We start from the raw sequence: 25,044 nt of genomic DNA, 5'->3' as shown, positions 1-25,044 counted from the left end.
AACAGCACCCCAACTGGTTGTATTGCCTGGAAATTGTGGCTCTTTAGTTTTGCACATTACTTGAGATTTCTGTCATCTTCACATTTTCTCATCTTTGTTCCAATTTTCTGTCACAGTAAAGCAAACAAGATATTTCGAAATCTAACCACTCCTAATCACTCAAAGATGAGACACTGAGCTTTCATCCTGGCTTGATGCTTCCTAAGCAGGAGGGGAGTGGGAAAAGGAGCAGAAGGTTCTATAATTTGCAGATTATTTACACACTGGAGCTTAATGGTTCACTAACAGCAGTTGCAACCTATTACCATCGTGCTGCTGCCACATCTGAACACTAACCCTGCACACTAAAAGTCCTCCTGTGTTTGCTAATGCCAATATAGTAGCTTAGCTGCTTTCAAAAACAAAGAAAAAACATCAGTTGTTTGTAATTATGTCCCAAACTAGGAAAAAATCATATGCAAATCAGTAACATTCATTTCCCTTCAAAACCTAGTATTCACAGATGGAACCTTAGAAACAAACACACCTAAGTTACCTTCAAGCCCTCAGTGCATTTCCACATCCTGATATTTTTAAGCAACACAAACCTCTTAGGATGAATCTTGTCTCTCTGAATTCAAAGGGAAGTTGGGAAAAACAGTAATAGATTTTAATTACTGTCTAGTGTCATTACATTCTTTCCTCCTATAATTAGAAACTAATGAGAAGTGGAACACATTCTGTCAAATGAACTGAGAAAACAGCACTTCAAATGGAATGAGCGGCCAAGGACCAACAAAATCCAGAACTGTCGGGCAGAAAGTCATGTCATACATAAAGAAATTTCATTTGCTTGGATAGCTATAATGATTCATCTCATTTTGCAGGAGTTTCATCAGCTGGGGTTGTCATTTCACACAAACATAAACTAATTCCAATTCCCTTCTCCCTGCTCCCACAGGAAATCAAGGTGTTTGATGTCAGACACATTCACACACAGACATACACTTTACTCTTAAAAAAAAAAAAGAAAAAAAAAAAGGAGAAAATATCCTCCCATCCCCTGCCCTCTGTCCTGCTGTGCAATGTAGTTAGGATTCATGCTTTGGAATGTAAATTGAAAACCAGGCTTGCAGCTATCTGAATCCCACAGATAATCTTATATAAATGGACTATAGTGCAAGCTTTGTCAAAGTCTTAATATTGTTTTACCTCATTACATAATCAAGTTATAATCATGGCTTAGAAACGGATATTTATAATTGGGGTGAAATCACTTAGTACAGTTGCTGTGCTGTATCAGCAATGACCATGAATAGCCCCATTCTTTATGTAATGCCCGGACAGAGTGCCAACAGTCAAGTAGAGAGTGGCACCATTTCCAAGTGCTTCAAGTCTGTTGCAAGCAAATATCTACAATGCTATGGCAGATTTTCTTTCTTTCTTTGCCCTAAAGGCTAAACATTTGCTGTATTTGATGTCACATCATGACTTCCCTGTGACACAATAGTGGTATTTTGCTGCTAAACCTCAGAGGGAAAGAGATTGTTGAGCATTTTTGAAAAAGAAGAGACGTACTTATTTTTTGAAACTGTCTGCCCCTTATGCAGTCTAAAAGTGAGTCAAAGAAAACATAAAACTGTGAAGGACAGAAGCAATGAAAAGGGCATTTGGCAAAGAATGAGATAATAAGAAGGCCTCATGGTCAGATATCTAGATGACAGTGTAATTTCTGATTTTGTTTTTTCCCCAGACTTTTGATTTCTGGCTGTGGATACCAATCAATCTCATAAATTTACCATCTTATGATCAGCACTGGCATCAAATTTTTCTTCTGTCTTTATGAAAATTCACTCATGTGCGCAGTGATCAAATACTCCAGCCAAAATTATTTTCCTGTGATATATGTAAAAGCATATTGCACCGGAGGAGCTAATATCATCACTTCATGTGATAAATGACCAATTTTAGAAGTACTGTTTCATGAGGACTGAACTAGACAGACTTAAGAACTTTCTGATCTGCTGGAAGAAGAAAAATATACATTAAAAATATGTCACTTTAGGTTTTAGACAAGCTAATAATTTGAAGAGATTAAGTTTGAATCCTCATAGAAAATTGTGTGTTTAGAACAACTATTATGTTTTCCTCCTACCACCATAACAGTGCAAGACATCTCACTGAACCACATTTTCAGGCTGACTCAGTACACTCACCAAGACAGTAAATACCAGCAGATTTCCAAATATAGACCCTGTCAAGGCGAGAAAAGAGATGGGGACAAAAGCCAAATGAAAATGTATCAGGACAAATACACCAGTCTTAAGCTATTTACATGATTTTTTCATCCTAGATTAGAGCTGCACCATACAATGTAGTCCAGAGTCTGACTTGGGAGATAGAGGTCTGACTCCAGTCCCTCATTCTCCCCTTTTCCTGCCTTTCGTGGGGGCAGCAATCTGCATGCAGCCATTGCTGAGCAGACCATGTACCAGAGCTCTGGTATCATCACCTGTTTTGATGTGACAGAGAAAAGACTTTGTCCATATTTTACCGTTCTTTATTTTATTTTATTTCTCCACTCATAGTAGTTTTTGGGTAACACTGCTGCCCTCCAGTGTGCCAGAAGTGGAAGAAGGGCATACAACGTGAAGGAAATTGGTTGTTTACAGGCAATGCCCCACAAGTTTACCAACTAGTTATCATTTATTATTACAGAATATCTGAATAAAAATGGCACCAAGCCTAACTCCTTTTTAAAGAAGGAGGATACATTTAGGAGCGGTTTGATCCTATTTGCTATTATTTTTATAGTTAGTGTTGGTTCAGTAGGTTGGCACTTTAAGAGCTAGAGAGAATTAGAAGTTCACCTGGACTGAGTGGGATTACGGTATTTAGCTCCAACCCAGAAATATAAGGCACTAAACTAATACACAGCAAGATGCAATAATGCCAGCTCTAGAAAAACAATATAATTTTCACATATTCTGGAAATCTCAACACTGCAGACTTAGCCAACAAAACCTTTGGGTCTGGGATCATCACTTTTTACGTGTGGGTACATCATGAAACAAACTGGTCTGTGATTAAAGCCTTTCCGCTCTGTTAAACTATTTTAGACATTTTTAAATTTTTTTTTTCAAATTCATCATGAGTGTCTTTTTTTGAAAAAATATCATTAATTCAGAGTAAAAGTTTACTTAGAGTACTGATAACAGTGAATTTACAGGAAAGGCCCTCCTTAAGGGAGGTATTTACAGAAATTATATGTTACTATTTTAATAGTGTTTCCATGTACCGTGACAAAACCAAAGAAAACACTTATTTTCCCACAAAACTACTTTTACATATTCATTCTTTTTAAAAAAAACCCAAACAACAGTGCTAGCTGTGATCTCTGCCTAACAGAAAATGAGACTGTTGGACATGTTAACAGTAAAAGAGAGAGAGAACAAGTATGTATCTATTAGTTATTAATGAGGAAAAGAAGATAAATTCTGCTGCCACAGTTGCTGTTCATTAACAATTTATGCAGTTTTTACTCATTACTTACAGCACAAAGGTGATGTTACTTTGGTAATATTTCTGTCATACAAATCGGTTTGGTTCTTACAAGTGCCTCTCTATTAATGGAGCCATAGAAGTCAGTTATGCCATTTGAGTGTTTGCATAAACACTCCACGGGAAGAATGATTAGAAATTTTTAAGATTCACTTTTCCACTGGCAAACTTGCAATCATTTCTGATTTCTATTCTGAGGTGACAGTGCCCTCCTGTGGCACATTTTTTATTTATTTGCTTTTTTCCCCATATATACTCCATCCAGAAGGATGAACTGGATAGAGTTTCCCATGCATGAGCAAGACATTTATTTATGTACTGCTTTATAGGAGTTAATTTTGAAAAAACGTTTAATTTCCATCTATATCATCATATGGTTCTCTAAGTAAATCTTTTACAAATACTTGGTTTTTGTTTTATTTTCTGTATGATTTCTGTGTAAAATTAGGAGAGAAAAACCCATTGGAAATCTGGACAGCTGGTGCATGTCTGGGTTGTATGAACCATGTGGCTGCTGTTGGCCACACTGACACTATCGTGCTAACAGGCAGTGACCTGCGTTAATCCTAGTTGTTGGTCATTTGATCAGTCCTTAAAGAACAAATGATGGCCTGAAATTCTGGGAGAGTTTGGCTTGTGTGTTACTCTACTCCTGTCTTTTTTTTTTTTTCCTTGACAGTTGTACAGATCCATCTAGTAGAGGAAAAATTTAAATTTTAAAAAGATATTAAATATTAATAAAGATATTTGCTAGCATTTTTCTGCCAACCATTAATTTGTCATCAATATTATTCTATGTAATTTATTTTCTCTACAGATTTTTACATTTTAGGCATAAAAGGGCTACATTATAAATATTATCAGAATTACTAAAACACACATTGATTTTCATACTACAAAACACTGGCAAAAATATTTAAGTTTACCAAAGAATCAAGGAAAATCCTGTTCAGAACCTGGGACAGAACACATCCAGTTCTTAGAGGAGAACAGTTCCGCAATGAAGCTCCCTGACATGGGGCCAGCATGAGGCGAGGAGCTCATGTGTTGTTCAGCACATACAGAAATTCTGGAGATTCTAGGTAGTGGACTGTATAATGGATCAAAGAAAGCTGGAGAAGAACAGAGCCATCTCTACTATCTGTCTATGCATCAGTGATGCATAGCTTTGTAAGAAAAAGAGATAGCACAGGGCTTGTCAGAATAAAGTCATCTTATAAAGTCTCAAAACCCCTCTTATCTCTATGGACACATGCCTATGTGCACATCGGTTGTTTTCCAAAACTTTTAACTTAGCCAAAAAGATTTTCACAGAAATGCTAACATGTAAAAAGGCCATACAAATAACTTGACCAGGTGGCCAACATATAATTTTTGAAGCTTTTCTGCAGTTCTTTTAATAATTTAAATGTAGCAGTGGTTTAAACAACAGAAAACAGAACCTTATAACAGCAAGTATGAGACAATCTCAGCTATAAGTGTTGCTACCTGAACTATAATTAAGACACCAATTTCCTGTGATGTTAGAAAGCTGTTCTTTTCTCTAGCATTTGTACTAGCTTCCAAATCACTTCTGAGTACAAATTAGAGGCTTGTTTCCCCGGTAACTTACACTTTGCACAGTCACTTAGACATGCATAAAGAGAGTACTAATGGGTATAATTTCCCATTCACTTCGCACAGGTATAAATGATTCCACAACCAGGAAGCAATGAAGGATCACACCCACTGTGCTGATTAAATCAGTTAAATACAGTGTACATTCCCCCTGGCTATGCTTCCTGGCACGACTGATTCCTTCTATTGAACCTTTGGGACTTAGGCCAGGACGTACGCACAGATGGTTCCTCAGATCAAGAATTCACTTTCCTGACTGTCTAACAGAGTCAGAATCCTGGTGTTCAAATTACTGTATCACACAAATGTATGGTAGGACGAGCTTCCCAATTTGCAAAGTTCACATAGACTGCTTTGAGTCTAGGTTAATTGGAATGACACAGGACTGTTAAAAATAAAACCTTTTGTAAGGGCTTAATAAGGTGACGATCACTGAATACCGATGGTATGCATCTCCTTTTCAAAATATCTCCTACTCCAGAAGACACATCAGGCCCACGTACTTTCTCTGTGTGCAGCAGGGACTTCCCGTTCAGAGCAGCATGAAGATGCTGTAGCTCAAGTCAGAACCCTGCTCTGTGTCTTGTGATCTTCCAAACATAATTGGCAGGAATATGCATTTAGTAGAAAACATGACATGAGTATTTATACGTGAGGATAAACATGAGCTGGATAGCATTTTCCTAAGGGACTGCATTGGGGGTTAAATATATGTCATGGAAGAAACTGGTTAACTGTTTATTTTATCTTCAGAGGAAGAAGACTATGTCTATCTATCTATATCTACAAATGTAGATGAATATAACGGAATAAGAAAAATAAATATATTCATACAGAGAAAGAGAGAAGAGGGCTAATACGTTAAGGATGACTTATTATGCTCTTCAATGTAATAAGATTATTTTTTCCAGGGAAATTCTGTATTTCTTTAAAAATTGAAAATTATCTAGGTATTATTTTCTAGACATATGTAATAGTTATATATATCTTAGAATGGGTGGCAGGACTGTAAGGTCTCTGGTGAAAGGCTAAGTAGTCCCAAATCTTCTAATTAGGGTGCCAAATGTTAAGTACTTAAGTATGTTGTCTTACAAAGATACTGCCAGGTTATATTATCATTCATTTCTAGAAAAATCCAAAAGTATATTAGCCCTCCAAACATCAGTCTGGCAGTCTGAGAAGCTTTCTTGCTGCAGTAGACAATATTGGATAAACAAGAGCCAGCGCTCAGGGAAAGAGGATGAAGTAATAATGAAAAGATTATCAATTTGCCAAGTGAGGACTAATGAATGACACTGTGCTAAGGATCAAGTCTGGCTATTTTTTACTAAAAGAATGTCTTAGTTTGACAGCTTCATGCAGACATCACCACAGGAGTGAAAAATCACCTCAGGCACAGAGATAATATGAAAAAAACAGAGAGTATTTAAGCTGGTCCCAGCTGAAGAGCAGAGAAGTCCATGAATAGAGTCAGAAAAAAACCCAAATGTGGATAAAAACAGGGCTGAGGCAAAATTCATCATGAAAGGTGTGATTTAAGCAAAGTACTGTCAAGTCCATGTTCCACAGAGGACTTAATGCATTTTACATTTTGTACGTACGTGTTATGACAACTGATACTAGGTCCTAAATTGCACATCTTTGGTCTTGCATCAGTTTTTATGCTCAGATACTTTTCTTATTCAAAACCTCAGAAGGCCTGCTGTTACATCATTCCAACATCACTTACACAAACGGTAACAACAGCTTCTCTGGAACATTCCACCACTTAGTCCTGTTTTCCTTAATGCTTTATGTATAATTGTTCATATTACATCAAGGCTAGAAGACATAGTCATAGAATCATTTAGGTTGCAAAAGACCTTTAAGATCATCCATTGAGTCTAACCGTTAACCCAGCACTGTCAAGTCCACCACTAAACCATGTCCCTAAGCACCACATCTACGCGTCTTTTAAATATCTCCAGGGACGGTGACTCAACCACTTCCCTGCACAGCCTGTTTCAATGCTTGACAACCCTTTCAGTGGAGACATTTTTCCTAATACCCAATCTAAACCTCCCCTGGCTCAACCGGAGGCCATTTCCTCTCATCCTATCACTTGTTACCCAGGAAGAGACTGACACCCACCTCAATGCATTACAGAATTATTTGCTTGCCTTGTCTTGGCATTTCCTAAATTATATATGTTATTCTCACTCTTACCTTGCAAAAAAATCATCAGTACATCCCACTTCCTAAAATGCCAACCAAGCAAGGTAAGAAATAAAACACCTCTCTGGGGTATTAACATTATTCCTTCCTTCATTAAGATTCTCTGAAGTAATGGAATTTACTCCATGATGCAACAGTGTCTACAGCACCAGCAGGCTTTCAGATTAGAATGCAACATCTAATTTAAAAGAATTTATGCATCCTTGAATGATTCTTCAGATTGGTCAACTCCATACTGCCTGGCAAGTCATAGTTGACACTGAATTTTTTACTTCCTCTGATTTAACTTCTCCCTTAATAGAAACCTTAAAGCCTATATAAAGTATATACGGTATCTTATTTCCTTAAGCTTTCAGTAAAATAAGGTCTGCTAGGACAATTCTGGGGACTTTTTCTATAAATATCAGGAGCTGATACAGTGTTTTCTATGAATATCATTCTGGAGCATTTTCAATTTTTTTATACTTACATCCATTAGGAAAGGAAATCTTTGCATAAAGGAAGGTGAAATAATATTTGTGAGAGCTGAACAAAATCTAGAACAATTACATCACTTTTTAGAACATATTAGTAGAGATACGCTATTCTAAACATAATTGGTTAAGCAGTCCAGTATAAAAAAAACCAAACAAACCAAAAAAACAAAAACAAAAACGGGGAGGGGTGGAGCGGGGCAGGGGGATTGGGTGGAGAAACTAAAGCAGAAGGCATTGTGTTCAATTAGATATAAAACTCTTCCACTTCCACCTGGAGTGTCTCCAGTTTTTGTAGCAAATACTTTGTGACAGGACACTGCTGTTGCTCCATGGAAATAGATTGTCCTCTGAAGCGCATCTTTGAGATGATAGAGAATTCAAAATAATGTTTCATTGCTGCTGAATGGGCCAAGGCCTTTATAAGTTAGTCAATGTTTTAAAAGCTCTTATACGTTACATTTTTAACAAAAAATATTTGAATTTTAAAATAGTGCATAAAATATTGTAAAAATATTATTGTAATAGCTTACTGTTTAAAAAACACTCTGTTAGAGGAAAAATCCACACAAGCCTCAATGGAGACCAGGTGATCACCACCAAGCTTTCTAGAAAAAACATTATTAAAAAACATATGTGGAAATGGTCTATAAACTGGAAGGACTGAGGCTACTATCTCTCTAGACACATGTATGCTTATTCATATGTTACCCAAACCACCATTTGGCTTGGTTTACATACACTGGTTTTGAACATGGACAATACATGAAGTCTTTGCAGTATGCCTTGGTCTAGGTCATCTAGATTTATGTGTTTGTTTTCTCAGCACAGGTGCTGAGTTTTGGGTTTGCCTCTAATGCCTGTAAGAAAGTGCTGGCTTCTGTACTAGGTTCTGATATTTTCTGTTCTTTTGAATAGAAGATCCTACAAGGCAAGACTGCTAGAACTATGAAGAGTTGGACAAAAAGACCTATCCAAGTACAGGACAAAAAATATGGAGAAAATAGATACCTAGGATCTGATATATCTGTTCAGCTACTCCAGAAGTGTCTATAGCAGTTGCAGGTTCAGAAAAAAGAAGCAATAAAAGAAAGAAAACATCCAGTTTTAATTTCAATTCTGAGCTAAACTTTTCTACATTTTACATTCTCAATTATGTTCAGGTTTATATTTCATCTCTTTGTTCTGGTAATTTTTTGCCCCATTAAAGTAATATAATAACACTGAGCATGAAAACAGCCTTCTTCAAAATTTTTCCATAGAAGTAGTACAGCTACTGCTCCAAAGGAACCTCTACCATAAGGTAACAGGAAAAAAGCTCCAATGCTATTAATAGCGTATATGAAGGTGAATGAATAAAAAAGTGAATTCCCAAAATTGACAAAATATTCACTTGTCAGGAAGTTAATACATGATCCAGAGAAGAATGAGTCATACTGTAATTTTATGGCTTAGGTTTTAGTGTTTCTGATCAGTGGTGATTTTTTGGTTTGGGGTTTATTTGATATATAAAGGACATACACACGTAATGCAAACTTATATGTGAATTAAGAAGATAATCAGGCTGTAGTTGTTAGAATTGGCTGCTCGTATTCAGCCATATCACCTTGTAAACCACCAATATATAATTTGGTTTATAAGTTTCTGGTTTAATTATAACAATTAAATTAAAACCAGTTAATCTTTGTGATATGGATGTTCACATTGAAAAAAAGTAATATAACAAAGGAGCACCAGCTGAAAAATTATCTCTGAAGTTTCTTTTGACTAGGTTCAGAGGATTATTCTGGGGAAAATTAAAATTATGCCTGAAAACAGAGAACTCAATGTTAACTAAAGGTACTGATCTAAGCAGAATACACATTAGCCACAGAGTCTCTTTAGTAACACTGGAAAGCTATCTCACACTAAATTTGCAAATCCTATTCTGTTTCAGTTTGAGACTCCTCTGGACTGCATTTCACTGAATTGCAATGAAGTCTTTTGAAGCCTGAGGTTCTGTAGTTCTTTGGCAATCAAGATTTCCCAGGAGTGCTGTAATCTGAAGTAAAGATGAGAACTAGGGTTTGGGGGTTTTTTTTAGTTTAGAAAAATTACATCAAAAACTGAAGCTTTGCTGTATTCCTGAATCCAGATGGAATTTACTTAATAGTTTGAAAGCGGAAAAACCTGGAAAAAGAATCATGAAACTATAGAATGGGAATTATGTGTTATGCACACCAGAGTAACATATTTTGGGGTGCTTAGGAGATACGTCCTCTAAAAGGATTTGAAGCCACAATACAACAGAAGATCTGCAGGCAAATAAAAAATTAATTATTGACACAACCTAGCCCTGAAGAATAGTTAAGAACGTGAATAATTTAGAAAGTACATCTGAAAGCATGCATTATTTGAGAGCAGAGCTGAGAGCACGCTAACAGGGACAGCATGGTGACTGGAGGTTTGCTGGACCACCACCACGACTCGAGTGCTTAGCTGCTGTAAGAGGACTATACCAGGTGTTTGCAAGTAATAAGGAATGACTTGGGGAGAAAGAAGCCTGCTGTGCTATGCAAGGGAAGTTACCCTTGAAGTCTTAAAGTACAAGTTACCTAAGTGAACCTGCAAGACTGTTTACTTTGATAGTGTGTAAAATCCACCAGTTCTTCAGCTATACCAGTGTTAGGAGGAGTATTTGCCATCAGCGTATCTGGTGAATCAGTTTAATATATATATCTCAGACAGAGAATAGGAAAACCCTAGCTATTACAAAGAAATTCTATGTTGGGTTTTTAACGTATTGTTCTATCTCAATATGCTTTTGTTTTACAGGGGACTATGTAGTCATGTCTGTTTACTTTAACCTGAGCAGGAGAATGGGTTATTTCACTATTCAGACCTACATTCCCTGCACACTTATTGTTGTGTTGTCCTGGGTCTCTTTTTGGATTAACAAGGATGCAGTTCCAGCCAGAACATCACTAGGTAAGTTTTTTCCTCCTGCTTTTATTCAAGCATTATGATGTGTAATTGACACCTCTGCAGATCACTAGTTTGTAAATGTAAAAGGAGAGAGAATTTCACAAGCTCTCCTTGTTTAAAAGGATGTAGTCATTTCCAAAGAATGTAACAGCCTCAACTACACTCGCATCTTTTCTTTTTACTGTCAGATCCTAGCTCTTAGTATGGTAGATTGCCTACAATAAAAACTTTTGCATATTTTTAATAAACGTCAAGACGATTTGGAGCATTGCTGGATTAGAGGCAGGGACATTAGTTTTATTTGCTTTACTTCCATATCACGGTGACTAGCAATACTAAATAAATAAATACCAAGATGGAATCAATCTTTCTAGTTGGCTGTGTGCCACAGGGGTAAAAAGGGGAGAATGTAAGTACCCTGACTTCTACTTTAGGGACCAACAATCAAATATAGCTTTCAGGCTACAAAATCAACCGAATTTGTTTGTATCAAAATCCTATACATGAAAATGTGACATGCAATTCATCAAAGTTAGCAATTTTTATACATTTAGCAACTGTTCCACAAATAAACTGAGACACCAAATTAACCTTGTTTGTGCAAAGCAGCTGGAACTGTAAGAATTAGCAAAGTAGAAACATTCGATGAGAGAAAGTGATACACATATTCTGCTTCAGCATTAAATCCACACAAGTGAGAATTATTTTAGGTTTTCCTTCTGCATATTCATTTCTTCACAGAACTACAGCACAGAGCACTGAAGTGCAAAATTAGGGACAGCATTTTCATTCCAGAACTCCCTTGAAAGAAACACCGGAATAGAGGACCAGTGGCTCCCATGACAGAAAGTTTTAAGCATTTCATTGCTTTTTTCATGCCCTCTTTAAAAAAAGGTTATAAAATCTGCTTTAAAAAAGTACAAAATTAATAAAGGCATTCAGCTGTTATTTTAAATTTTACTTAGGAGACAGAAAACAGACTGGCCCCTCTGTCGAGAATTACTCTATTTGTACTACTGAGGAGGTAAAATCGGTGGTATGAAATTTGCCATATAAACTGTGATAGATTTTAACTGTTCTGATGCATTTTTAATGTTCTTCACATCATAGTGCAGGGACTAATGTTCTGAAAGGAGAAGGGGCGGTGTGGCATGTCACAATACTACTCAGTTATAGGCTACAGGCACTTATGAAAGGCAGAAGAGAGAACTGCTCTGGCACACAGACACATCTGACCTCACAGTGCTACACATGTAAGGAGCCCTGAGGTATTCTCCCTTCCAGTTTATATGCAAGAAATCACTTAACAAGCAGCAGACAATTTGTATGGGGCTAGCATCTCTTGCATACAACCAGAATGCATTTCTGCAAGAGAAAAGAAACAATTTTATTTATGTAGCACACATACAAATCTACATGTTTTGTCCTTAAGTTCCTGCTGGATTACATGCTTTATTCAAAATTTTCATTAATTTCTACCTTATAAAATGGCTGCAAAAGTTTTTTTTATGACTTTGTGATACTGGTACCATTACTCTGCAACCAAAACCAAGCAAAACTTATCCCAACAGCACAAAAAGTTTGATATTGGTCTTGAGGTTACTTTAAAGAATGGAGTAAAGTGATTTTTATACTCCAACATGATTTTCTTACTCTGACACAAGTTCTTTCTAGCTCTGGTTAAAGGTTTGAGCACATAAACTCTGAAAAATAATTTCTCAATTAAAAATAAAGAAAGCCCCCCTAGAAGTAAACTACAAAACTAAAAACCTGAATTTCTTAGAATTATAATCCATCTAACCAAAGTATTTTGCAGAGCAGCACTTGCAGTCACCATGCAAAAATATTTCATACCACACGTTAATCTTCAAAGCTGTCACTGAATCCACATTTCAGTTCTGGGATGTGCTGTTTAATATCTTTTCTATATACTTGAACTCCACGAACACTTCAAAACGAGTTCGTTACTTAAGTAATAACATTTCTGTTGTTTTCTATCCACCAGGTATTACAACTGTCCTGACAATGACCACCCTAAGTACAATTGCTCGTAAATCTCTTCCCAAAGTCTCGTATGTGACAGCAATGGATCTTTTTGTGTCAGTCTGCTTTATTTTTGTTTTCTCTGCCCTGGTGGAATATGGAACTTTGCACTACTTTGTCAGCAACAGAAAGCCAAGCAAGGATAAAGACAAAAAGAAGAAAAATCCAGTATGTATCTTTTTACCAGCAAGGTTTAAAATTCAATTAGGTTTTCTGAGAGAGCATTTAAATCCCTCTTTATGCTTGTACTTTATTTTCAGATTTTGCTGTTACATATATACTCTTCTTTTTTATTAATAAGAATGCAATCATTCACCTTGAGAATTAAAGCTCCTATATGATAGTTGTCTGGTTGGAGAGAAACCAATTTCTTAGAATAAGGATCCTTTTAACCTCGTTCTACAAATCACAACTATTACCAAAAGCATTGTTTATATCATAGATAGAGCTCTTGCTGTGACCTTTACTGAAGAACTATCAGTTTCTGTCTTATCTTTAGCCATATTCTCTGCCAGTAACTTCTGCCCATATTATTGACATGACTGTATTTCTTATTATCAGGACTACAGTTAAACTTTTATATTCAAACTACGGACTGTACTTCTTCTAATTTCCCCTCAAGCATCTTTTCCTTTTCATCACTTCCTTATCTTCTTTTTCTTACATTTCTTACCTTCTTTATCTATTTCTCTCCCTTAGAAAGAGATTTGGCTAGCAGTTTACGATGTTACTTATGGGTGCATACTACAGATTAAAAAAGCATATATAATAGCAACAATAAAATATCCTGGAAATACCCTCAGTAGGGGTTGGGGAGTTTTCCCAGATAGAGAAAAAGTTTGTTTCTTATTTTGTCCAGGACAGATTTCTCCTTGCCTTTTGCAACTTAGCTGAAAAGTCTGCTGTCTAGAAAACCTGAGATAAAATGAATTGGTATAAAATCCTAGAGGGAAAAGTAACCTAATCGTCTACAAAAAAACCCCAAATATGCCTGTGAAAAATGTGAAGAACAAGTTTTTTACATTAATAGAGAGTATTTTCAAATTAATTTCAGGCATCTAGGAAACAATGAATTCACTTGGATTTGCTCTGCTAAAATCTTCAAGGACTTTTGAAGATATCCTTTTTTGGTTATAATACACAGTACTAAAAGAATATAAAAATAGTAATTGAATAATCTTTTATTACACATTAATGCTATAATTTCAACTTTAAAAGCTGTTGAGAAGTTGAATCTAAAAAAAAAAAAATATGTACTTTTTAGTGGATAAACAACCAGAAAATAAACAGCCAGAAAAACATCTGTAAGACTTAAGAGTATAGAGGAAGAATTCTCACCTAACTTTAGGTATGCTAAAGTTGGATTTGATCACAGGCCTCTCTCCTGGTGAAAATAAAGAGACATTTTAAGAGGATGATTTGTCCTGGCCTGTCTTAGGCCCAAATAAAAGGTTCTCTGTGTGAGTGTGTGTCTTTCACAGTCAATAAAAGTAGCAAAGATTAACTACCTCAGATTTAGTTGTCTCACTTAACGATGTCCATATAAGAGCAGATTACTTGTTCTTTACATTGCTTGTATGTGAGCGTTTGTAGACAAACAGAACTATAAATGATTGCCTGGATGCTAATCACAGGTCCAAAAAAATCTAAAAGCAGAGTTTTCAGGACATAGTTTGTAAGTAAAAACAGTTTTTTCTAAAAATGTTTTTTATAATGAATGGTGTCTTTCAAAACAGTTTAACATAAAAGATTGGAATCCCTCGGGAATTTGAAAAGATCTGAATGGAGTTTGATATCTTATGCCTTTGGCCCAGATACAAGACAAAGTTACAAGGCAGTGACAAGTCAAAAATGTGTGTGGGGGGGTTATATTACAGATACTTGTTTAAATTGCTATTATCCCAACCTTTCTATAAATTTAGTTCTTTTTGACTTACTATGTTTTAAAAACATATTTTTAATTTACATTATTTTTGTCTCTTTCTTCCTTTCTTTTCTTTCTTTAATTTAAAACAACCCTCTGATTCTCTTTTCTGTCTACAAAATGAAAGCTTCTTCGGATGTTTTCCTTCAAGGTATAATGTTTTTTGGAATGGAAATTCACTGCATGCAACTGCTGAATTTAACTATTAGAGCTTATATGAAAGTGGTGTTTTGTTGGCTTTTTTAAAAATGAAACATCTAAGCATTCTACTCAAGGTAACTTCTGAATTAAGTAGAATGGTTACATATTTCTAAACAATTTGTAGAGTTGATTCAGCAGCCCAAATACTGATTCACTATGGCTCTGAACTTAATTAATTTCAAGAGCGACTAACAATATTGGATCACGTGAATTAAGAGAGTTTAATGTTAAAACATTTCTGCTCCTCTCTTTCCCACTTTGCCATGGGATCCGATAGCATTAGCTGCACGAGAAACCTGCAATACACCCTTTTAGAACTCAACTCTGACCCCACCGTTTTTAACCTTTGTGATTTCACTCCAAATTATAAAACCAAATCTGTTCTGATGTTGACCTGAAAAAAATTCAGTGTCATCATCAGTTACTCAAATGCTGTTCCTTATGCAAAAAAGTCAGAGTTTTGAAAGGGTTTAACATGCATATACACATATATATATTTAATGCTATCAGTGGATCAACACACTTTTAGTGATTTATCAAATATATCTAGCTATGTTCCATGTCTAAACCTTATCTTCATTCAGAAATGCAGAGATTTTATAAAAAACCAAAACCAACCAACCAAAAAAACCCCAAACAAAAACCAACCACCCAGGGAAAAATAGAAACCACATAAAATAAAAGCCAAGAAATTCATATACTTGTGGAATGGAATTGTTGTTATTTTACCCTAATAACTATCAGCAGGAAATTTCAACGCCTGTTACCCTAGTGTTCACCAAGTGCTCAAACATGTTTTAAATGCTGAATTGCTCAATTCATTCCGAATATATATATGTATAAATATGTACTATATTTACTATATAAAATTTGGAACGTGTTGAACCTTCTAGTTGGTGAACATTAGTAGATGGTGAACTGCATATATTAAAACAATTGGAAAGTCTTATAGAGATTCTCCTAACCTTATTCAAAAGACTCTTTTTTTGCCTTTTTTCCTGTATATATGCTCCTGTCTCAACACGAACCAGCCCTACATTAAAATCCTGCATTTCCAATAGATTATTTCAGTTCCTTCCTTGTAATGTACAAAATATCTTCAGATATCAAGCAGCTATTTAAAATATAAACCACAAAAAAATTCAAAACACCATCAATTACATTCCTGAATGTTTCCTTTAACCTCTAATGTTTACCTAGTTTGGCTTAAAAGCTAATTGTCCACAGCTGTTAACTTTCTATTGATTTGTGCTGCTTTCCTGTAAAGTTGAAGTGTGTGACGCAACTGATTTTAATAAGCTCAAGGTAACGTTACAATTAGAACGCCTCAGCAGTTTCCCATGTACCCCATGCAGAACCATCATTCACATGTTGACCATTAGTCTCTATCTTTCTGTTGGTCTGGTGATAATAACAGTGTCTCTCCCTCCTGCCATCTTTTTCTTTTTTTGCCACTCCACCTTAGGCACCTACAATTGACATCCGCCCTCGATCAGCTACTATTCAAATGAACAATGCTACACACCTCCAAGAAAGGGATGAAGAATATGGTTATGAGTGTCTTGATGGCAAGGACTGTGCCAGTTTTTTTTGCTGCTTTGAGGATTGTCGAACGGGAGCGTGGAGGCATGGAAGAATACATATCCGCATCGCCAAAATGGACTCCTATGCCCGCATCTTCTTCCCAACTGCCTTCTGTTTGTTTAACCTGGTGTATTGGGTATCATATCTTTACCTTTAAAAGCAGAAGGAAATCAGTGATATGAGCCTTACTCACTGAGTTTCTTAGAGAGATGGTTCCCTAAGTCCACTTGAAGTATTTACGACACGCTTTATAGTGGTCTGAATTCTTTAGTGCCATAACCTGGTAAATATCAATCATATCATTTGTCCAAAAATTGCCATCAGGTTATTGTGAATTAAATGTCCATTCAACATGCTGAAATAATTTGAAATAAAAATCATATAAAAAGGTAATATACAGCTCTACCTGCTGGAATAGAAACAGAGCAGACAGGGCAAGGGGAGCATGACAACATCACTAAATAGTTGGTACTGCTATTTCAAACAGGGGTGAGAGAGGAGAATTCCCAGGTAAAGTGCTGTACAGTTTGTTAACATTGGCTATAATTACGCTATAGCTTTATTTTCTGTGGGCTTTTCTTTTTGGAAGAGTCATTTCTCACTTTGAATAGGTATTATTAAGCTAGGAAAGTTAACCTCTACTGCCACCAAGATAAAAATAGACCTTTTCCTTTGCCATCCCTTTAAGAGCACATGTACAATGCTGTAAATATTTCAATACCTTGTAGTACATAAAAGTCTAGTGCATGCATCTTTTGGGGGCCAAAATAAATGAAACAAAGGTACCATAAAATTTTGTCTTTTATTTTGTGTCTCTGGATGTGCTACTGTAATTGAAATGTGGACAATTTTATTTTTTTTCCTTGAAAAATTACCCCTTTCCCTCATGCATGGAAGATCCAAGCAGACAGCACTTTCATGTAAGACATTAGAGAAGCCTTAAGGATTCAAATAAATAACATGTAGAAAAATATGTATGGCCAATATAATAGCTCATAAAGTATACTGTATGTGTCTGCTGCAGTTGTAGCCTTCATTTTCCCTTGATAATGTTGCTATATTTCAATTGAATTTCCAGTAATTATACATGGCAAGATTAGCTTCCGAATTTAATCCATGTGCTTCTATTGTTCTTTTCCCATGTTAAGCTCTACTTTTTTCCTTACACAAGTGTTTGTGGTTTTGGTTTGTTGTTGGGTTTTTTTAATTCTTTAATCCAGTCCAGGAAATAGCTTATTCTAGACATTATTTTTACATAAGAGCTTCGAGTTAATTTTGAAACATTAGATTTTGTATTAAATATACACATACACTTCTCTGCCCATTCATGTCCTTGATCAGCAATAGTGTTGTCAGTGCTGCTTTTCACTCGGTGAGTACCTTTACAAAAATAAACCTTTACCATGGCTAGCACACAGGTTATACATAGCCTTGAAAATAAAAGGGAGAAAAGGGTGTCTTGGCTACTGAATCACATGTATGCAGTTTATATGTACTTAAATCCTTCAACCCACCTGGGTGAATCTTGAAACCATTTATCCACTGGTTTTCAGAACCTGTATGATGCTCAATTATGCAACCTTAAGCACATGTAAATATGACTGACTTTTTTTTTAATTGTCAAAGATGTAAAATGTCACCTCCAGGAAAGTGGGCTTGCAGATTGAAAAGGGAGATATATAACTTATCATTAATGAATTATTAATAGTTAAAATGGAGGAAAAGGAAAGTTTTCCAACGTTTGTATAGTTTTGGAAATAAAAATGTATAAAAAAGGAATAACTTGATCATCAACTGCTCCTTGTCCAATGTATTTGAAAACATTTTAATAAAGGAATTGCACACACCTGTGGACTTTTTCAATAAAACTGCTGCACTTAATTCCATTTTTCTTGTGATTAGTTTGTTAAAAGCATACTTGAAGGACTAGATTGCTTGACTAGTTTGATTCATCAGCTCCATTAATATAAGTAATTATAATTCTCATAACCCTCTGCACTGTCTCATTTTACAGTCAAATGGCTCATCCACATAACTTTCAAGGATGGAGACTAATTCTTTAAAACAATTCTGAATATTATCTTATTCTTAAAAATAAAAATAATTTTAAAAATAAATCGCTGAATTAGAAGTATTAATGAAGAGAGAGAACCTTTATCTACCTAAAGAGTCTCTGCTCCCTGAATAAGTGTCAACCATCTTTCATACAGAAATGTGTTTCAGCTGGTGCCAGACAGATTGTTAATTTGTAAATTTATTTATTTATTTTCAGTGGTCAGTGATTTAACAGCTTTCTATTAGTTCCTTGCAGTTTATAGGAGTTGCTGATGTTGTACTTTTAAGGTTTCAAATTTTACCTGGATCTTTTCCCTGCTACCAGATAAGTTTTATACTGTTCATTATGAATCTCAGCCCAAACTAGCTCTTTAATTCCCCCAGAATTTCAGATAGCATAGATTTTTTTTGGTCAACATCTGCGAAATTAAGGATTTGGTGACACCAAGTATTTTACCCTAGTTCAGCCATCAGATTACATGTGCCTATAGAAAGCCTACGATACCGAAGAATCAGATGCAATAATGAGGAATAGTCAGATCCCTCACTTGTGCAAGGTGGCCTTCTCCTTCCAGCAAAGGAGGAGTTTACTTAAAGACAGATATACCCCCATCTCAATAATGCAAACCACACAAAATCGTAGGGCACGCCACACCAGCAGTTAAGGAGTTGAGTGAACTTTCCTCATTACGTATCACTACACAAACTAAACAAAATAAGCCCTTAATCAGTCATTACCCAACACCTCCACTCCTGCCACAATTATTTAGGTGACTCGTCGTTTCCTCCTGGGGAAAATGGATGAGATTCAAAAGGACAGTTCATGGAGAAACATGTCATTCCCAGTGAGAAAATGACACCAAAGCGCAATCTAGTACTAACTAAACAAAAAGTGTAGTGGTCCTCTGAATAGAGATTCTATTAGCTGTTCAGCACAGAATCAAAAGGTGACCTTTGTACTGTAAAGACAGGCTGCCACCACAGCAAACAAAATAGTAAGCTTAATACCATTTGGGTATGATGAAGGTTATTATTCAGAAGAAAACTCAGAAATCTATCTATACAGACATAGTCCCATAAACATATTATATAAAATATTACATTAATATATACATTCTACATATTAAATCTCCCAGTTGCATTCTAGGGAAGAAGCTCATTCCTGATACAACAAACTTACTAAAACATCTTCAAGCTCATAACACTGCAGATAGCTATTACTGCTCTGGGATATGTTCAGATGGTCATTCAGAGTTTTCTCAAGTATACACTAGTGGCACAATTATTTACTTGCTATTTATATTCCAAGATGCCCTGACTGAGACAAGGCACTGTTGTCCCAGCGATTATGTCATATGTACATATCAAAAGAGAACACCCTCTCAAAGCATTTATAAATCTTCAGATATTTATAACATTTACAATCTCCGGTTTGTAAATAAATAGCTGGTATTCCAAGACACATTGTGGCTCAGTAATAGTTCTCCTGTTTTTAATGTTGGGCAACTGCGAAAGGCTGTATTTTAACTAGCCAGTATTGAATAATTTTAGCCTCTGTACAATACAAAGTGCTAAACTCCTACAGTTGCAGTTTCCAGCAAATATTCACACGCACACACAAAAAAAAAAAAAAAAAAAAAAGTGGGGCCAGGAGGGAGCAAGTGGTCTTTTTTTTTAATCCAATCATGTCTACCTAGTTTTCATACAATTATATACATCTATCTAACATGAATGGACTAGTCAAATATACTAAAATGTACCAGTTGCAATGCCACAGCTACAGCAGCGAATTTTGGCATATATTACAGGTCCAAATATTAGGACCTCCTTCCTCCTGTCCTGCCAAAGCCCTTCAGTGTGAAAATACAGGTAGAAGGAGGAAAAAGAATACTTGCAAAATAATGTGAGACCTGGAATAAGAAAGCTTTGTTAACTGCAGAAATTTTAGTAGGTGGCATTACTTTACATGGAAACAAAAAAAGAATTGGGAAAAAACAGTTTGAGATTATCTGCCTGACCACAAAATCTGGGCTTTGTAGGACCATGGTACAGATGAGCTGTAAACTGGGATTTAAAAGAGGTTAAGAAAGGATTTTTTCAGGTTTGCTGAAGTGTTTCTCATGCTACAGAGGAAAGACAGGATTAAGCAAGAAAGTCCTTGTGGGAGAAGCTGATAGATGAGGAATGTAACTAAGGCATGACTACGACATCGGTTGAAGTCAATATTGACCTGATCTGCTCTATCCACCCTGCAGCTGAGAACTGAACTAGGGAAGCAAACAAAAGAATTTGCTGAATTATGTAAGAATTATGTACATTAATGGACTAAAGAGGCAGCCTAAAGCAATAAGCTAAGAAGAGAAATTCAGAGGTAACATGATCCATAGAAAATATAAGTCTCAAGGCCAGAATAATGAAGGTTGCAGTTCTCTGAACTGCATAAAGCATGTTTAGGGTTCATCATCATTTACATGGATGAAGAACCAGATTTTGGTGATGCTGTGGCAGAAAGTTAATGTTATTTGGAAATTAATAGCTAGGTCCCAGATAAGGACTTAGTGAAAAACAAAGCCAGTTCACACAGGCTTCTGCAGATGGAAAAATAAAGCCTATTACTTTAAACTAAGGGATCCAAGGCAGAATCCAATAGTAAGTATGAACACAGGAAGAAAAGTAAAAATATAAAAGAGCCATCTAAATTAAACTTAATTACAGCCCAGGGGAAAGAGTGACGTTTTAAAAAGCAAGTGTTGTCTTTCAAACAAAATTTCAGTTGCTTTGCAAAGAGAATTTAATTAAATCTTATGAAAAGCTTCACAGGTAAATCAGTCTATTATACCTCTGGGAAACCTATTGTTCCATTTATAAAAACTGAAAGCCAATGCACTTTCCCTCCTTATTTAGAGGGATCCTACAGATGAAAAGATCTAGAGTTCCTACTTACGCATTACTGTGTTTTTCTTTTTAATGTCAAGATTTACTATGAAAAACATATCCCTTGAATATGTATAAGAAAGTTCATGACCTTTAAAAGATCTTGGGTAACAGACATGAACTAAAAGCTTTGCTTACAAATCAGCAAACCCACTTGAATAATTCATTCCAGAATGTTGAATTACTTCAGAAAAACATATAAAAAAAGATTGTCTTTCTTGTAAGGAAAAAAAAAAAAAAAAAGCACAGTATGATAAGATGATAAGTTTTTCTCATTTGGACTCACATAAAATTCATATTGATTATCAAAATGTGAAAAGGGAAAATACAAAATTAGAAAATATTAATATAGCATTAATTCAACCAGTATGAAAAGTATTAGAAACACTGATACTTCCACCAGACACATGCTCTTTGATACTGGCATATTGAAATCTATATCTGATGAGGTTAGTCAGCCATCACTCTTCAGAATTTTCAGATATGTGCTATAAGCCATGCTACAGTTTCAGTCATTTTGCTGTGACAAGCCTAACCTTTACCCACGGAAAGGAAAAACAAAACAAAACAAAAAAACCTCCAAACCAAGACTTCTCATTTCATTCCTAAGATGAGGCACAAGCACACAGAGACATCTATCCAGCTAATAATATATTTACAAGATGTCTATAAAAATCATAGATGAGGCTATAAACTGCTTTAAAGTCAGACAGACCTAGAGAGGATTTAGCATAGCTGGATAATTTGCTTTATTAAAGAAGTAAAAACCCACGTAAATTTACCATGCCTTTACAAAAAAAAAAAAAAAAAGTCATGTGCATGTTTGTATTGACAAAATAATGCATATTGATAAAGTCTCAGAATTCATTTCAGTGTTTCCCTTAAGACTAGATGTGAAAGACTAGATCAACAATTTCAGCAATTCTATAATCTCACAAACCTATTCAGATTTCACTGAGTTTCCTGCTTCTCATTCTTGTTCTGCTTAGATCAGTGCTCTTTAATCTGCTGCCACAGTGAGATTTCTTGTAGAAAAAGGCATATTCCTTTTTCTTTTTTCCAAGTCCTTTGTCCTTACTGAACATTCACCTGAATTTGATAGTTTTCCTGCTGATCTAGCAGCTCTGGATCTTTCTTGCATGTATAATACATCATCACAGTTTCACCCAAATTTGAAATTCCATTTCAACTCTGAAAAAATATTGTAATTTGAAAACTATCACTTTTAAAGAAAATGCAGGTGAATTTGTAAGGTTAACGGACTCAATATTAAGCTAAAAAGAGAGAAGACAGATCTAGTGCTAACTTCAATCTTGCTTTTATTTTACTTGTTTTTAGGACAGCTGATGCCAGCTTTCATCAAGGTCCAGTCTCTCTACACTGAATTGTAGCCCAGAGGGTACCCGCATTCACACAATTTGCAAACCCTGACAATATCTAGGTGTGGCATAAATCTCACCAAAGCTGTACCCTCCCCACATAGCAACACTCCGGCTAGTAATAAGCACCTGGGGATGCTGTCTACAGATACTGAAGCTCCTTGAATATTTCTGAAAGCAAAGACAATGGTCACTCTGAAATAGCTGTCATTAATTCTTCAAATACCAAGTGTAACAATTCATGAGCATTTCTTGTCTGCCCTCTGTGGTTCCAGTAGCTTTGCTGTCTTCTTAAAAGTCTTCAGCAGCTCTTTTGGAAAAATATACACCAGCTGAGCACACCCTGGATGGCCCTTGGGAAAGTCTCAGTGTCCAAGAATAACAGGTACATGCTACATAAGGATGAGTACTAAATGTTATTATGTTTGAACCAAAACAAAACATTTGTTCTTCAGCTCAAAAACTTGGATTATAGAAGAAATATCAAGTCTAAAGAATAAAAACACTCAACAAAATGAAATTACAAGAGCATCTTAAAAAAGTCATTTAGTTACACAAGTGTTTTTCTTCCTTTGTTTATACAATCATTTTGAAAAAATACCAGAGCAAAAAGAAAAAAAAATCTGTATTAAAAAACCCACAACAAATATCAAGTACCTCTCTAATTCTGATTTATTAGAATAATTTGTTTAGTTTAAATTTACTGTAGAAACCTCCTAAGTTAGACTTTGTTAGAAAGGTGGGTGAGCAATAGGGAGTGTGACTGTCTATTTGTTTTGCTCCCCTCTAGATCTCCTGGAGCATTTGGACAGACAGGTCCAAATCACCAAAACAGGTGTTTTCCCCAGAAGAATGCTATGTGGGGAATCACATTGGCTCAAATCACAAATCTATCCAAAATCTGTAGTAGAAAGCAAAACTGTGTCCAAAAAAACCCCACCCTGCAAACCACTAATACACATGGAGAGAATTGTTTCAAACTACAGTATGTTCCATTTGACCTGCCACAGCTGATCAGAACTTTCTCTGTTTTAAGAGTCATATTACTTTAGTACATTAGTCTGTGTTTTAATAAAATAACATTTTTAGGCATTGGAAGACTTTTCCGTCCTTTGCATTCATTTTAAAGAAAAAGTAGGGCAGTTCCTCCTCCCAGCTGTCATTGCCCTCATATCCTATCACTTGTGTGCAAAAAACCAAACCAAGTCCCAATTATATCAGAGTACGACTGAACAAAACTCCCCCAAAATTTGTGAGATATTTTTTTAAACACAATCATAGCTTTCTTCCAAAATTCTCTAAAGAACCATCTCACCTGCCCATGAAGGAATTTAGATCATGAAAAAATGATTCTCATTAAGTGTGCTGCAGCAGCTGGGTGTTCCATGAGCATATCCTGTCCGTTGCCTTACTAAATTATTACTCAAGTGCTACTGGTGCCTTCTGACTCATGTTTGTTGGTCCAGTGTTCCTAAACCAACGCAGTGACACAAGTTCTAGGCAGCACATAAAAGCACAACATGTAAAGAGTAATATAATTAGAATGGTACAGCATCAACGATAAACAGAATTATTAATGATTCCATGTTATTATCTAGAAATAGTTATTTGTAAACTGAGTTGGTTCCTACACATAATTTTAAGAATGGTAAGTTTTTGTTAATTACTCTACACTACTCTTGTTTAGCTTCTGGCTGCTCTTTTTAGTAATGGTATCAGTTGGGTCCAAAATTGCCAAATGGTAAATGGTAACATGCATCAGCTCTGCAACTGTGTATTTTAGAGCTATTGTGAAGTGAACAAAAATATAGAATACTGGCCCCACAAAATTTAAGTGGCTAGATCTGGTCAAGATGTTTGAAATTTGAGAATAATGTGATACATTTTTTTTGCATGATTTTGTTCTTTACAGGGAAATTAAGGATAAAACACTGATCTTTCTGAGAAGTCTTAAATTTCATCCCAAACCTGAAATAAGATATGTTATGGTAAAATTTCCTAGGAGATGAGATGGATACAAACTCACTGTGTGAGCATATAATTTAATCTCTAGAGTTTATTTTTCCTACCCATACAAAAAGGAACAACCAGTAACGCTGAGCAGTTATTGCAGACA

At 35.6% G+C, this 25,044-nt stretch overlaps 1 protein-coding gene across 2 annotated transcripts in view; it reads left to right on the top strand.

The window, feature by feature from the left end:
• Positions 1-18,438, top strand: part of GABRG2 (gamma-aminobutyric acid type A receptor subunit gamma2) — a 69,021-nt gene extending 50,583 nt beyond the window's left edge. The window contains exons 7-10 of one of the 2 annotated variants that reach the window (XM_055812696.1): positions 10,659-10,811; positions 12,814-13,019; positions 14,903-14,926; positions 16,442-18,438. In XM_055812696.1, coding sequence (XP_055668671.1) covers positions 10,659-10,811; positions 12,814-13,019; positions 14,903-14,926; positions 16,442-16,717 — 659 coding nt within the window. In that variant the 3' untranslated portion in view covers positions 16,718-18,438. The remainder of the gene's footprint in view (positions 1-10,658; positions 10,812-12,813; positions 13,020-14,902; positions 14,927-16,441) is intronic. The other variant, XM_055812697.1, reaches the window with a different exon arrangement.
• Positions 18,439-25,044: the final 6,606 nt, after the last annotated feature.

Source organism: Falco peregrinus, chromosome 8 (genome assembly GCF_023634155.1).
Source record: "Falco peregrinus isolate bFalPer1 chromosome 8, bFalPer1.pri, whole genome shotgun sequence".
NCBI classification, from domain to species: Eukaryota; Metazoa; Chordata; class Aves; order Falconiformes; family Falconidae; genus Falco; species Falco peregrinus.
The sequence above is the reverse complement of the archived record's forward strand: the minus strand, read 5'-3'. Positions and strand labels throughout refer to the sequence as shown.